General features: G+C 42.3%; 1 protein-coding gene across 2 annotated transcripts; it reads left to right on the top strand.

Moving 5' to 3' along the window:
- Positions 1 to 215: 215 nt before the first annotated feature.
- rcn1 (reticulocalbin 1, EF-hand calcium binding domain) lies at positions 216 to 7,215 on the top strand. Of its 2 annotated transcripts, XM_037754829.1 has the most exons (7): positions 216 to 345; positions 433 to 704; positions 2,078 to 2,271; positions 2,361 to 2,539; positions 4,465 to 4,525; positions 5,438 to 5,637; positions 5,874 to 7,215. In XM_037754829.1, exons 2-7 carry the CDS (start codon positions 475 to 477, stop codon positions 5,979 to 5,981), a joined length of 972 nt encoding a protein of 323 aa, XP_037610757.1. In that variant the 5' UTR covers positions 216 to 345; positions 433 to 474; the 3' UTR covers positions 5,982 to 7,215. The 2 variants fall into 2 exon arrangements, with proteins under 2 accessions (XP_037610757.1, XP_037610748.1); XM_037754820.1 differs by having other exon boundaries at positions 250 to 704.
- Positions 7,216 to 15,387: the final 8,172 nt, after the last annotated feature.

Raw genomic sequence — 15,387 nt, forward strand, 5'->3', positions numbered from 1 at the left:
CTTACTCCATAGTGCTCTGAGTTTGCGCGTCCGCGTGCAACGTGGCGCATGAATCCCCCTCTGGTTTTACAGACTATCCCATGCACCAATGGTAGGGGTCCTCTCAGCAGAGGAGGCTGGGCTCTGCCTGAAACAGACACTGTGATTGGCTGTACGTAAAGCGGCAGGAAATCCTGGTTTGGTTGCATCCCTCCTTCAGGAAAAAGAGGCACAGGAATGCCTAAAACCGTTTTGTTGGGTGTTCCTCTCAGTGGACTTGTATGTGTGCAGCTCTCTGCAGGTTTTGGTCATCACGCAGCTGCAACATTGTTACGCACAGCCAAGTGAGGAGAGGAAGAGAGGTTAGTGTGTGTGTGTGTTGGTGCAAGCTGTGAAAGTAGCTACACAGTTGCTGGGCTCATTGTAGTGTCACACAGGCCTGTTTTTTTTTAGAAACAACCGAGAAGCTCCAGCAGCTTTATCATCTCTGGACTGATGGACGTCTTCTTCAGCTTCGTGTGTGCTGCTCTCCTGTGCTGCTCTGTCGTGGTGCACGGTAAGCCAACGTCAAGGAAGGAGAGGGTTATTCATGAACCAGACCTGGGCAGCAGGCCGGCCAACGATGACAATAACAGCTTCCAGTACGACCATGAGGCCTTTCTGGGCAAAGAGGAAGCCAAGACGTTTGACCAGCTCACACCAGAGGAGAGCAAGGACAAGCTTGGGTAAGGAAGGACATTATACTACTCATGATGCACATGAGAGCTGGTTCTGATACCAGTCTTCTTGGTGCTCCTTCTGTTTGTGTAAATCACGCACGCTCACTTCTTTAGCTGCTGGAGTCTGTCGCGTGTAACTGTTCAGTGCTGAGGACATTAAAATTTAACAAGTGCATGAGAAAGATGTGCATGCCATCTACAAGGCCAAGATAAAAACTGTGCGTAATTGCGCACACACTCCTATATAGAGTTAATTGCTCAGCCGAAATCTTAATTATACATCATCATTAAAGAAGCATTGGTAGGTGGTAAGTTTGAGTAAAGTTGTGTGGCAGTAGACAGTCTTCATATAGAGCTGCTGTCTGTCTACTTCAAAGTGTTTTTTTTCTCTCCATTGCCTTGCATGACAAGTTGGCACCATGTATCACATGTTGGCTAAAAGGGCTTTCCTCCCCAAAGAAAACTCTTTCCTGTTGGTGTTGAGAGTGGGAGGACCCCCATGTAACATCACAACGTGGCAGCCCAGCTCTAAGAATACACCCCAGCAGCAGCTACTCTGCTTTCTTCACTAAAAATGTGCTCCTCCTCCCAGTCTCATTGAAGCCACGTCCCTTATAGTAAAAATGGTACTAGCAAATATTTATTTATTGGTTTTTCTCTCCTGCCTGCTGGTATAAGAATAGTAGCTGAGGTGAGACAGCAGCAGCACAAAGACTTGACTTGTGCTCGTCATTTTATCCTTGAAAATAAGACAAAGTGCCTATTTTGTAGGGGTGTAAGAAAATATCGATACACATGAGTATCGCGATATTATGTGTTGTGATCGATTCTCCAAAACGCTGTATAAATTTTTTAATTAACCTCTTAAAAATCCGACAGCCCGCCGTTGTTCGATCTTTCGGAAGTTGTAGCGGGCTCAGTTTTCAAACTATAAGAGACGAGTGAAGATACTGGTATCATATGAAAATAGAAAACATAAGGAATCTATTGGTACCAACCATTTCACACTAGCGTGTAACAGTTTTCCTAAAATTAGATTTATAAAATCGCAATATATCACAATTTATTGAATCGGTACCCCTGTATCATGATGCGCATCGTATTGCCAGATTCTTGCCAATACACAGCCCTACTATTTTGGATCTTGAACCATCATGTTTGAGCATTAAAAGTATAAATAATAACTAGGGCTGACCCAAATGCTTTGAAGCTTTGACCGTTTCCATGGTAATCAACCTCCAAATCAGCGACCTTCTGCGCTGCTCCGAATACTTTCAGATATTTCTCACCAAAGCTTTGAAGCCCAAAAAATGGTATTCGGGACAAGCCTAATAAAAACTCTAACAAATGCTCCCTGTCTTTATTCTATTGTCTTACAGTAAAATAGTGGACCGGATAGACAGTGACTCGGATGGCCTCATCACCACAGCCGAGCTAAAGGCTTGGATAAAACGCGTGCAGAAGCGTTACGTTTATGAGAATGTGGCGAAGGTGTGGACAGACTACGACCTGAACAAAGACAACAAGATTTCATGGGATGAGTACAAGCAAGCCACGTACGGATACTACCTCGGTATGTGTGTGTTTTTTTACATACAGTATTGTATTAAAGTAGCTATCTATACGGGTGACAGTAACCTGGTTTTAATCCCCTCTCTTTAGCCAACCCGGAGGAGTTTGAGGAAGCAACAGACCAGTTCAGCTTCAAGAAGATGCTCCCTCGTGATGAGAGGAGGTTTAAAAGAGCTGATCTGAACGGGGACCTGGCAGCAGACAGAGAAGAGTTCACATCCTTCCTCCACCCTGAGGAGTTTGAACACATGAGGGACACTGTGGTTCTGGTAAGCCCTCTGCAATCACGTGGTAATTAAGTGTGATAATAGTAGATTGGGTACACTAAGCATAGTGTTAAACATTCAGATTTACGTGAAGGAGAAAAGAAAACTCCCTAAATGTAGAGTTTCTGTCCACTAAGAGAAATTATTCAATTACAGGAACATATTTGAGTTTCTATTCCTTGTCTTTAATCTAATGGGCTACTTGGATGAATGTGCCACATTTGGATAACTCCTTAATGAAATTTTAACCGGGCCAGGAAATGATTGACTTTCTGTATTTTTTTGGAGCAGGTCCAGTGGGACGGGCCGACTGCCCCATTTAAGACTCAATCTTTAAATATAAATTTGGCTTCATGGAACAGTTGCGTGGCAAATGTTAGCAGAGATGCTCTATGCTGCTCTGTTCATAAAAGTTGTACTACCCATTTGACAGAGTTAATTATTAATCTCTCATCTTTATGACATCATCGGATGTTGCCAACTGTGCAGTGGCGTCTTCACTGATTGTGGTGAATCTGGCTGAAGCTTTTCTCACAATATTAAGGGTTCGCCTCCTTTTTTATAACACATCTCTTTCACAGAACCATGCAACAATGAGTGATTGATGGTTTATGTAGTCATGTAAGGAAAGAAAGAGACACTCTGCAGCTTTAGAAAGGACTTGATTGTTCTGAAGGCTAGTAGAACGGATCACTAATGGAGCTTGTAGTGCAGGTTCAGGAAGGAACACGTAGTCCTCTTACTGAGTGCCAACTGTGCACCCACGCACTCATTCACATAACAGATCATTCTGTTTCAATGTCCGGCTACACATATCTACCTGCTGCTGATATCTGCTTCTGTTGCTGCTTTCAGAGACCTCCACTGCATTACACTCTAAACTATAAAAAAAACACTGAAAGGGTTCTTTCTTCATCGTATAGCCTCCTCAATGTCCCATAGGTACATCACAGCATGGTTGTTTAGAATGGTATATCTCATAATGTCTTTTTATTGTTGTGTTATTTAATTGATTTTATATATATATATATATATATATATATATATATATATATATATATATATATAATTTTTTATATGTTTGTCCAGGTAAATTATAGTATGACCTGTGAAAGATTGTGGAACAGACTTTGAGCTAATCGGTTGGTTGAACATGTGGTTAGATGGCTACTGTTTGTTGTTGCACCCATTCTTGGTTTAAAGATGTGTGATTCAGACTATTAACCCAACCTTTTAGTATATTGAATCTATATTGAGTCCCTGAATGGACTAGTGTGATTGTGATGTGCCTCTCACATGCTTCTGAAATGTACAGAACATCTCTCACACTGTCTTGAACTGTTTACAGAGGTCTATAGTGGTCTATAGGTTCTATATTTTTAATGAACGTATCCCTTCTTGTTTACACGCAACCTTGCACGGGTTAAGTGGGTATAGAAAAGGGATGGATGGATGTTCTTGTTTATTATTAGTCAGCTATTGGACTATAGAAGCTACATGGCTATTAATCATTCAGCAGGTTTCAGAGAAGGCATCTCACCTGCAGGTAAGGATGCATACAGTGATTTCAATCTATGTAGCTGCATGCGTGTGTTATGCCTAGATGCATTGCAATTAGTGTATATATGAGGTTGCAAACTAATGATCAGCTCACACGGCAAGCCTTTAAGTAACCGTTCAGTTAAATTCATGTTTTGTCATGTCCAGGATGTGAGAAAGGAAAAACATCTACAAGGGCTTTAAAAGCCAAGTGGACATCATCTTTTATTGTGGAGGGTTTGGCTCTCATCAGCTGGGAATCATGTTGGTCATTGTAGTGTCAGTCTGCCAGCGTCCTGAGGCGACGTGTTTCTCTTTTATTACTCAAAGTGAAAGTTCCTGTATTGTTGTCTTCCTTTTGTGACACTGTTAACTCATTCTGAATGCAGGAAACCATGGAGGACATTGACAAGAACAGTGACGGACATGTGGATGAAGATGAGTATATTGGTAAGTTTGAGCAATAAATTGAAATGAATTAGGTAAAATTAAATAAGCTTAGCAACATGCTATCTAACAATAAAACCATACCGTAAAAATTGTTGCATTGACTGATAAATGAGAATAAAGTAAATGTGGTAAACATAGAAATTCATTATTGTAAACCTTCTACAGAGAAAAGGGCAACAACAAGCCATTTGGCACGGACAGAAAAATACAGTTGTTTATCATCTGCATAGCTGTTTATTTGTTGATGGCAGAATCCTTTACCTTTCTTTGATTTCCCCACATTTTTAAAGGAATAGTGTGCAGGACTTTGGGATATCTATTAGTTATAAATATAATATTCCATTTCTGCTTTTTTTTCATTAGTGTATAATCACCTGAAACTAAGAGTCATTGGGTTTTCGTTAGCTTAGAATGAGCCCTTCATATCTACATAAGGAGCAGGTCCTCTTCAGGTAGTCCGCCATGTTACTCCGCCATGTTTCTACAGTAGCCCAGAACAGACAAACCAAACACTGGCCCTAAAGAGAGCCTTTGGTGTTTTTACGTTACCTGAAGGCCACCGTAGTTCTCCGACATGCTTGGAAAGGGAGGACTGAGCGAAGGGGTATTCAGTTGGTTGCAATCTGCAACCACACCACTAGATGCCTCTAAATCCTACACATTGGTCCTTTTAAGACGCGTACATGTCTGTCTTAGGGTTTTATTGGTGACTCGTTACTGGTTATTTTGTGTTGACCTGATGAAGGAATCAAAGCTGTGTTTGTAAAATATGTCTGCCCACTATGGTTGCCCTTTAAGTTGGGATCACAGAAGTATATTTGAAGTGTACATTTTTAAATCAAAACATTTTAAACTGCCAACATTAACTTAAAACTGTAAGTTTTTCACTTCCATTGTCCTTTGCTGTTTCAGCTGACATGTTTGCTCATGAGGACGGGGGTCCGGAGCCAGACTGGGTCAGGACCGAGAGGGAACAGTTCTCTGACTTCCGAGACTTGAACAAAGATGGTAAAATGGACCTGGATGAAATCCGCCACTGGATTATGCCACAAGACTACGACCACGCCCAAGCCGAGGCCAGACATCTGGTGTACGAGTCTGACCAGGACAAAGTGCGTTCAACATCATGATTGATTGATTCATTTGAAAATGCTTTTTATGTTGACCCTTTTCATCTTACACTAGAATTCTACACAGATACATCTTTACGGATGTAACTTGAATTGTATAATCATTGCTGTGGCCATGACCTGAGACAAACCAATTTCTATTTTCAAACATATTTTGATATGGATATTGTTAGAATAAGGCTTACTTATCTTATAATTCCCTTGTCGTCCCTCCTCAGGACCAGATGCTGACCAAAGAGGAGGTCCTTGAAAACTGGAACATGTTCGTCGGAAGCCAGGCCACCAACTACGGAGAGGACCTCACCAAGAGTCACGACGAGCTCTGAGCTCTCGGTGCAGTGTCTGACGTGTGTGTGAGGAGGGTTGATGAACATCTTTGTCTTCAAAGACAGAATCACAGACTATTGCACCTCCTTCCACCACTTCAACCACCACTCCATCCTCTCCTCGAAATAGTGGGACAGATGTGTTGGATTGTCAACTAACACTGTAGATACGAAGAGGAGGGATTAGGGTCGGTCCTACCACTAACACTAAGGGTCCATCTCGGTTCTGTTTCTGACATTCAGGAGCAAAGTGGACTTACTTTCCATCGATGGTGCCTTCCAGCCGCATTGCCGGCATCGCTGCCTCAGATATCTGTGTAGATGGTCTTTAATAAAACCTGTCAAAGCTGAATGCCGAACTTTAAGTGAACTGTGAGATACAGTTTTTGATATCACTGTTAATGTGAAACTACAGCGCAGAACAATTATTCAGATTTTATTTATTTATCAAATCTCTCCTGAACTTTAGGTTCGAGAGGAGTTCAGTGTTCAACTAGAGATCGTTTTCGTTCACAAATGATGATTCTTTGTTTACAGTTTTCTTTGCCATATGATTTTAATGATTTGTTGTTTTTTGGATTAGTTAAGTGCTTTAAGAACTGTTAATGAACTGATGTTTAATGGCATGGTTTTTGCACGCATTTGTTTTTAGTGTAGCCTGTGAAAGGTTTTTTTCTTCCTACTTAGTTTGAAATGTATTTATTGGTATACTTCAGCCAACAGTATGCTCCGTGTTAGATTTTTATTGATGTTACTTTCGAGCTTTACCTTTTTACAGCTGTCTAATTTAATTAAGGTTGTGCTTTTGAGTACTGTATTGGTTTGAATACATAACTCCACATGACTCCTTGCTTCCTGTTACATCACTCCGAGGTCATCTTTTTGTATCAGATGTACCAAATTTATTTCCACTGCATTTGGCAACAGTATAAGCCTGGTGTTTTTTAACGTCAGAAATTCATCTTTTGTATCGCATTTTTTTTTATTGTTTAATGGATAGTTTGTATGACAGGTGCATAGATATATGCAAAAAGATCAAACTATGACCAGAATTTGTAATGTTAATCAAATTAATGTTGCTCAATACCCTTTTTCTGTTTTGCTTTGTTGTCCTAATCCTCTCTGCATTAATAGTCCACATCACACATGGGCACAAACACATCAACATGTCACCTTTTCCACACTGAACATGCTCATGAATTGCGTCCAAATAAAAAAAAATATATATGTGAAATATGGTGTGTGTTACGCTGCAAAGCATCATCATTTAACTTGTCATTATTACTCTTTTGAGTATAAACCTTTTTCATGACAGACATTGTGACATGTCAATGTAGGACTGCTTTGACCAGTCAAAATATCTGCTGTGAAAAAGGTCCATTGCTGTTCAAGGATAGAGACAGAACACACTTCATAAATATGAGAGGCATCTTAAAGGGATAGTTCAATATTTTGTGTAATGTGTTTGTATGTTTTCTTGTTGAGATTTAGAATAGAAGATCAATACTGCCAGAAGCTCGATATTGATCTACTCATCTAACTCTAGTCAAGAAAGCAAATAAGCTAATTCCCCGATATGTTGAACTATTCCTTTAATCAACTGAATTATTTCATCCATCTGTCTGATACCACCCTACAGTGCATTTAAAGCAGTAGTGTAGCCTTAAATTCAACTCTGTTTTAAATCATAATTTCTGAATTCTCAGTCTTGACCGCTATGGCTTACAAATCTCACAGTGTCACCATTCAGAACAATCCAAAACTAAATAATTGTAGTGTGACAGCTTCCTCGGTGTGGTTCCTCTGCTGTGTCTGTGCTTTCTGTCTCCTGGGCTTCAGACCTGATGAGTGTAACCAGCAGCATGGGACACACCTGAGCTCAGTGTGCTCCATGCATAAAGCCAGAGAGCAGCAGTACTTGGTGGGCAGATCTCCTTTTGTCCCATATCTCTGTGTTGTGGCTTTTGGTTTCTTTTCCTCGTTTTTTACAACACAACATCAATGCCGCACGTTTTCACGTATTCACTCCCTACACTACTGACTTTACCGATTCCTCCCATCCATTTGTTAGACTTATTTTGATGTACTTTTTGGATAATAAATCATTTTATTCATTAAATATACCCATGTGTCTCCTAAGCTGTGAGAGTAGATAACAGTTAAAATACTGGTCCTCTCATGTTTAAGTAGTATCGGAGCGTTCCCATTCGGAATGGGTCCATTGCTTGGCTCACGGTAGCCTCACGGTTGCCTGCAGTGTTGTTGGGGGCTCGTGCCCCAAGGATGCTTGCAGCAGTGTAGAGAACTGCTCATCACTCATTGACTCCATGGAAGTGAAGAAGAGTTGGGTTGTAACATTAGTATATCCAGGATCCATCAGCAAAAGTGAATTGCAGTCAATGAGCCAGGCGGACGACATGCTGGACTCCGTCTGCAGAGCCCTGAAGTCCCGCCACCGCTGCTGCACAGAGCACCTTTCACTTGTTTATTCAAAGTTTATTAATGCACCAAATTCGACAAAGCACTCCCTTGGATCCCCGGCAATACACCTGCCAAGTGTGAAGTAGATCAGGATGAGCGGTTCTTGAGATATGCAAAGGACATACAGAAAGACAGACAGACAGAAAGAGATTCCTCGCTTTATAGTTCGATGGGTACAGGTGAACACTTGTCTGTTCACTCGCAATCTTCAGCAATCAGATTCCAGCCTATACAACACACACTCTTCACACTTCTCTTTTTGTTCTCCTAGTACTTGCTATGTTAGGCCTGTGTAGGCTCCTGTATGTACATGTGTGCTGCATGTGCTTGAAGTGTCACATGCTGCATCTCAGGTAGCTATATCGGGTATAGGCCACTCAAATGTTCAAGTCTGCGCTTGACTCATTGAACACCAGGAACAAGCGGATGCTGTTAACACTTCTCATGACTAATTGCAGCATGTACACACACACACACACACACACACGCACACAGCGGAGATGGAGTTAAGCTGACTCGCTGTTGCTGCTGGCTGTTGCAGTAAAACTCTCAGATGTAACTGAGAAAGCAGCTCTGTGCCACCCAGCCTGTCCCCTCTGCCTGCTCATGTGGAACATATGGATATATGTGTGCCAGTTAGCAAGACAAGTCAAGCGGGACCAATGCGATAAAGCTCATTAGGAACAAGGGACAGGGCGATGTATGTGTGGGCTGTGTTATTCTGTTGTGATGTAGGAGCTTCTTCAAACACTCTCTGACCAAAAAATGTCTGGAAAGCTGTTAAATATTCAGGTTTGACTTTTAGATAAATTTCTTTGACATTTTCCCAGGTTTAAATAACTTTGTAAGACGGCGACATGACAATAACAATGAGAATTTCATAAAACATTTGCAGAAATAGGTTACCAAATTCTGGCAGGGCTCCACTTTACAGCTTCATCCAAGAATACAGATTTCTTTTCAGATGAATTGTTAATCTGACAAAAAAAAAGCTCCAGGTCTGAGGAAGATTCAAAGTGGAGGTGTTGCCTGTGGTGACATTTGAAGTTTTTTGTTATGTTTCTGTCCATTGGATAATCTAATATTTGCTCTATTGCCTCGCTAAAGAGTGTGGGGTCAGTCTTGCGTCATGCATTTGAATAATTGGGAGGCCTAAAACACTAAGTAGCTCAATGCACTTCCTCCAAATAGCATATGAGGTTTGTCATGTGTCAGGGTGCATCTGTGTGTCTAGGGCCAGTGTGTGAGTGAAGGTGGATGAGTATTAGTCGTGCACAGAGATGTAAAAGAACCTAATGTGTGTGTTTGCCTGAGCAAGATGAGGGCACGTGGACTAATATCTGTGCAGCCTGCCTCGCGGCCATGTGTAACAGCCTGCCCCTCCTGTTTATGATAGGTTCCTAATCATTCACACTGGGGGAGTGTGTGTGCACAGTAATGCCTTCAGACAGCTCTCATATGAGTGTCTGCGTGGATCAACCCCTCTGCGCTGATAATAATGAGCCCTCTGGGTGAGAACAGGGTGGAGATGAGGGCCATAAAGTATAATTTTCACTTTGTCTTGTCCACCAACGATCTCCTTTTAAAGAGCTTTTTTTTTCATAGTACATTTCCATTTCCATATCAGTAATTAACAGCAGCAAACCCTAAATGACTACTACAATTAAACTGCCTGCATAACAAACTACGCAGTGTCCCCTGCTCCTCTCTGACTCTTATCCTCACGATGCCCTATTTTTTATCTGAATATATCCCCTCATCTTTGTCTTTCATCTCTTGTGTTTGTTCCTTGTGCCCGGGGGATTTGTAGCCCACTGTGTTGTTTCTAATGATCTTTGGGACATCTGAACCATCCTGTGCTGAGGCTTTCATAACAGGCTTTCTGCCCATTATATAATAACATTCATGATAGCAAAACAACAGCACAATCTCAGTTCATTATCGAGCTGTTTGGACAAAACATTTGATTGATTTGATTTTGATTACCAAGCTGAATTGGAACTTTATATGTGGGGGCCACAGGGGGGCCACTTTGGGCATCAGGTTTGATTTGGCCTGCCAGATGTTAGCGAATCCTTTTTTTTATTATTATTATTATGAAAAGGCCTGCAGGATTGCCAGCGACCAACTTTACTGTTTTTCAGAGGCTGTACCAGGCTTGTAGGGAAGGAGGCTAAATAACGCTCCAAATTTATGCTAAATTTTGGCAAGGTCAAACTAGCATGGCCATTTTCACACGGGTCCCTTGACCTCTGACCTCTAGATATGTGAATGAAAATGGGTTCTCTGGGTACCCACGAGTCTCCCCTTTACAGATATGTCAATTTTTTAGTAATCATATCCAGTTTGGGGCAAAAACATGCAGCTTTTTGAATGCAGTATAAATGCTATTTTAACCTATTCTAAAAATGGTCTATTTGAATATTTCTGCATACTGGGGTCCCTAAACAGTCTTGGTATTACATTACATTACTGGAAATGAGCCCAATTGTATTCAGCAGGTGGGTTTTAAGGGGTTAACTATGTAAAAGCTAAAATAATATTCAATTAGGGGAATGTTTACTTTTGGCCCATTGTCCCCTATTAAGTTCCAGTTTTGGCCCTCCAAGGGAAAAAATTTGGGCACCCCTGATTCAGAATAATAACATTGTTATTGCTTTTATTGCTATCGCCATCATAATTAGTAGTATTACTACTTATCACTATGCTAGTAATTATATAGTTATACGAGGTCCTCTGTATTTTTTCTGGGAATTTGGCAGTTTTACCAACCTAAAGGGAGGACTTTTCATCCTACAGCCAAAAACATACACATGGAGGGTATCTTATAGGCAGATTCCAGCTCCTCATGTTCCTCAAAATACTGTTTCAGTGGTTTTTCAGATATGAGCATAACTTTTTACATCACATTGAAAACAAAGAACTTTTCTCCTGTCCCAGGCTCTTCAAGTAAAATCTGCCACAAAAAAAATGTTCCCTGCCAAAAACACACTTAAAGTTTTTTTTTAATAATCATTCATCAAGAAAGCCCATCACTAAAACGTGTAAATCATCATATAATAAACAAGAGAACATAAAATAGACTTCATCTTCAATCTCACTTAAATCACATAACAAACAAAGTTGTTGAAGTATTTTAAAGCTCGATATGATTAAATGTGACTAAGAGCAATAAATGAAGTATTCAGGATTTTATTCCTGGCAGTGTGGAATAAGCAGCATATCGACCATCATGTAGGAAAAATGTATATTTATGGAAAATATAATTTAACAGTTAAGTGAGTGAATAAATTAAAAAAATCCAAATGATGTGCGTTACAATACCTATACTACCATACTAAATAGTATGCCAGAAAAAGATTTAGTATGTCCCAATACATAGTATGTCAAATGCAGTGTGCCAAAAATACCAGGATGTCCTACTACATCCAGTCGCATTTTGCAGGATTTTTTAGCATGCTTTTCTGGCTATTCTGACCCACAATCCTCTGCACAACCGATATATGAGCCAGAGGGTCAAAGTTCAAGGCGCAATGTTATGACGAAGTAGTATTTCGCGAATGTATGCATACTGCATGCAGTATGCATTTTGTAAGGGCAGCTGTAGTACGTACTTAAAGTAAAATGAAAAAGTATGTGATTTGTAACACAGCCTTACTCTTACTGGTGTGTGGTGGAGGGGCTGCACTGGGTGAACTTGGACCTTTGACCTCAGCTTTTGTAAAACGCTGGCCCTGATGCTACACAGTCCCTTCCTTCTGTGATTGTATGTGCGTGTCATGTGAATGTAGGCTAATTCGGCGCCTGGCATGTTTCTACTTCTGGACAATGAAGCTTGAAGAAATCCATCAATCTTTCATGTCAACTCAGAGAAAAGTGGTTACCCCTCCTCTCTCCCATCGCAGGACTCTACTCCTCCTAGTGGTGATGAGACAGAAAGAGTCCTCTCGTTTTAACAACTGCACTTCTGCTCGTCTATCATCATGAGTTTTTATGTGCCCATCAACGTAGAGCAGATAGGGAATCGGCCATTAATGACTACACAATTAGAGAGAAGGCTTTAAAGAGCGATACATTTCAATTTAGGAACCATAAACCTAGTGAGTTGGTAACTAATTGTAACTGCCTCTGGAGTAATGGGAGCCCTTTGGACTGAGGTCAGGAGGACTCAAAATCAGTCTCAAACAGCTTTTACGCAGCTGCTTTAGTCGCCCACTCACTCTGACAGGCCGCTGCATATCTTATAATGATATATGCAGAGAGGAAACTTTTCAAGTTTTAATTAAAAGACGGGCCCACAGTGGAGTTGTTTTGGAGTTCACGGCAGTGAGGGTGGAGACAAAGCTATCCCAGTGAGACTGATGTCTTTGGACAAAACGCCCCTCTCGCTCCATTTGTCAACATTTGTGTCTTTCCTTTCTCCGGTCCTCTCTCCCCATGTCCCAGCATCTGGATACCTTTGGGATGGAGGGGAGGAGAGGACAGGAGAGGGGAGACGAGACGAGGAGGCCTTGTTTCATCCCTCCCATCCCGCTGTTCCCCAGGGGGCTCGGGGTTGGTTTGTGATCTTGTGTCTCACATGATAGAGACACATCTAATCCTGTTAGGCGTTAATATCTTCCAGCGGAATAGAGGAGACAGCAGGAGGGAGAAAAAGAGGAGAAGATGAAAGACGGGATGGTTGAGGAGAGAGGGGAATATTTCAAAAGCTGGCCCACATATTGGTTTTGGGTTAGAGTACATACGTGTGTGTGTGTGTGTGTGCGTGTTTGTGTTTCTGTGTACCCTCATGGGATCTTCCCTTCTGCTGCCTGCATATCTGACAGACTCCTCTCAAGGTGTTTTCCCCTCGCTGTCTTTCTGTATCTGCTCCATCTCTGCTCCCTGTGTGAGAAAGTTTGCCCTATAGGCCCCATCTGAGCTCCAGGCCCCCAAGGCCTCTGCATTCCCAGAGCTCCTACACACCGGAGCCCCTCAGGCTCCCTGCTTTCCTACAGGGAATACCCCCCAAGAACCCCTAGGCCCCTCAGACTGCGGAGCAGCAGCTCTGCACAAGAGAGCCAGCCCGAGGGGAGGGGGGGATGCTGTCTGGGAATACAACTAAGAACATGCTTCACTTAACATTTGAACTGTCCCTGACAGCGCCTCCTGTTGGCGCAGCATTGTTTTTGCATGCAGGCCTCCTTGTAGCCCCGTTTAGTTTCCTCTCTGGGGCCTTGACCTTGTTAGCAATCCCTCGGGGCTCATAGAGGCCTCTGTGTGCTACATGTGCATTGACCTTTCCTGCTCCCGGAGGTTAAATAATGTCTTTTTGGCCCAAAGAAACACAGACGGAGCTTTATAGTGATGTCGGATGCACCTGGGACTTCACTGAATGACATATTGACAAATGATACCACTCCTTATCGGACCAAGTAAATGAAGAAAATAAGTTAGAACTTGGATACATGGGGTGAACTGTGCCTGTTTCTTGGCATTCATTCCGACAGCGAGGTTAAATCACACTTGCGTTCAAAAAAGAAACCTTTTTTTCGGGGGGTTGCACGTGGATACGGAGGCTGTGAAGCTAGCAGGCCTGCTGTCCTACAGATGTCTTGGGCTGTGCGTTACCAGGTGTACGTCACCTGAGATTACCCACGCTGACACCCCTTAAAGGCAAACAGCCAGCAGTACAGCTGAGGGGGCATCTGGTGGCGTGTGTGCATGCGAGTGTGTTTGTGCGTTTATGTATGCGTGTGTTCATGCATTCAGATCGATGGTAACGTTTGGCAGAATGGGACCGAGTGTAGACTTTAGCGGTGTTATCAGATACTTCCTCCCATCTACTGAAGGAATGTATATCAGGTAGATCAATGTAGGGTTGAGATCTCTTTGAGTGTGTGCGATAATGATGGCGGTAATAATTGAGGATGTTTAAAGGATGGGTTCCTCATGCTCCACACTGCCTTGGCAGTCTCCAGTTAAGAGTGAACTGGAGTGAGTAAAATGTTCAACTCCGCTGTCCCTCTGATCTTCCTCCGCTCCCTGTAGAGAGAGAACAAAGAGAAGCGCTTCTTAATCAAAGTGCATTGGATTAAGAAGCAGAACATCACAGAAATACTACCTCGCAGCCATTAAGTGGATTGGAAAACAACCCGAATCACCACTTCAAATGAGCGGCCTGTGACCCTGAAACAGGAGAACGGCATTTTAATCTTTCTGTTAGTTTGGCAAATGTCAGGATTTGCGGTGGAAGTGAGAGCAGCGGTGCAGAAGCAGATGTGTACATACATGTATGTTTCTGAGTATGAGTGAATGCCTTCAGTGAATGTGGGTTTCCACGTGCGAACATGTGGCCAACAGCTAAATATACCATGTGCGTGTTTACATTGCTTTTCCAGGTACGCGACATCATTAGCCCACAGAGCCACGCAGCTGCTCTATTCTTCCCACATCGAGTCATATTTTATTAACACACCTGCTGTAGCTGAATCATCTCATCTCTTATAGACCTGACACACAACTCCATCCACATCATGTATATTTGATGGGCTCTGAACGTGCCTTCCTGTTTCTCACTTTCTTTGATTTTAACATATTTATTGTGGACACTCAGGGCAACAGTGGACATGTACTATATGAAGTCTGAAGTGTAAAAGTATATAAGCAGTATTATGAGTTCGGTCACACACTCCGGCACTCACAGCTCAAGTCCCATCAGCTGGACTGAGAGGGCTGATACTGCCATCATGTGGGTTAGCAGTGTAAAATGCTTCTCTAAACTGGAGGCTGTTATTTACAATAGGGACTTAAGCGCGCGCGTGTGTGTGTGTGTGTGTGTGTGTGTGTGTGTGTGTGTGTGTGTGCGCGTGCGCGTGCGCGTGTGTTGAGGCCCAGTCTATGCAGAAGGGGCCAGTCAGTGAAGTACAGCCAGCTGACACGGAGG

This window comes from Sebastes umbrosus, chromosome 2, assembly GCF_015220745.1.
Source record: "Sebastes umbrosus isolate fSebUmb1 chromosome 2, fSebUmb1.pri, whole genome shotgun sequence".
Lineage (NCBI taxonomy): Eukaryota > Metazoa > Chordata > Actinopteri > Perciformes > Sebastidae > Sebastes > Sebastes umbrosus.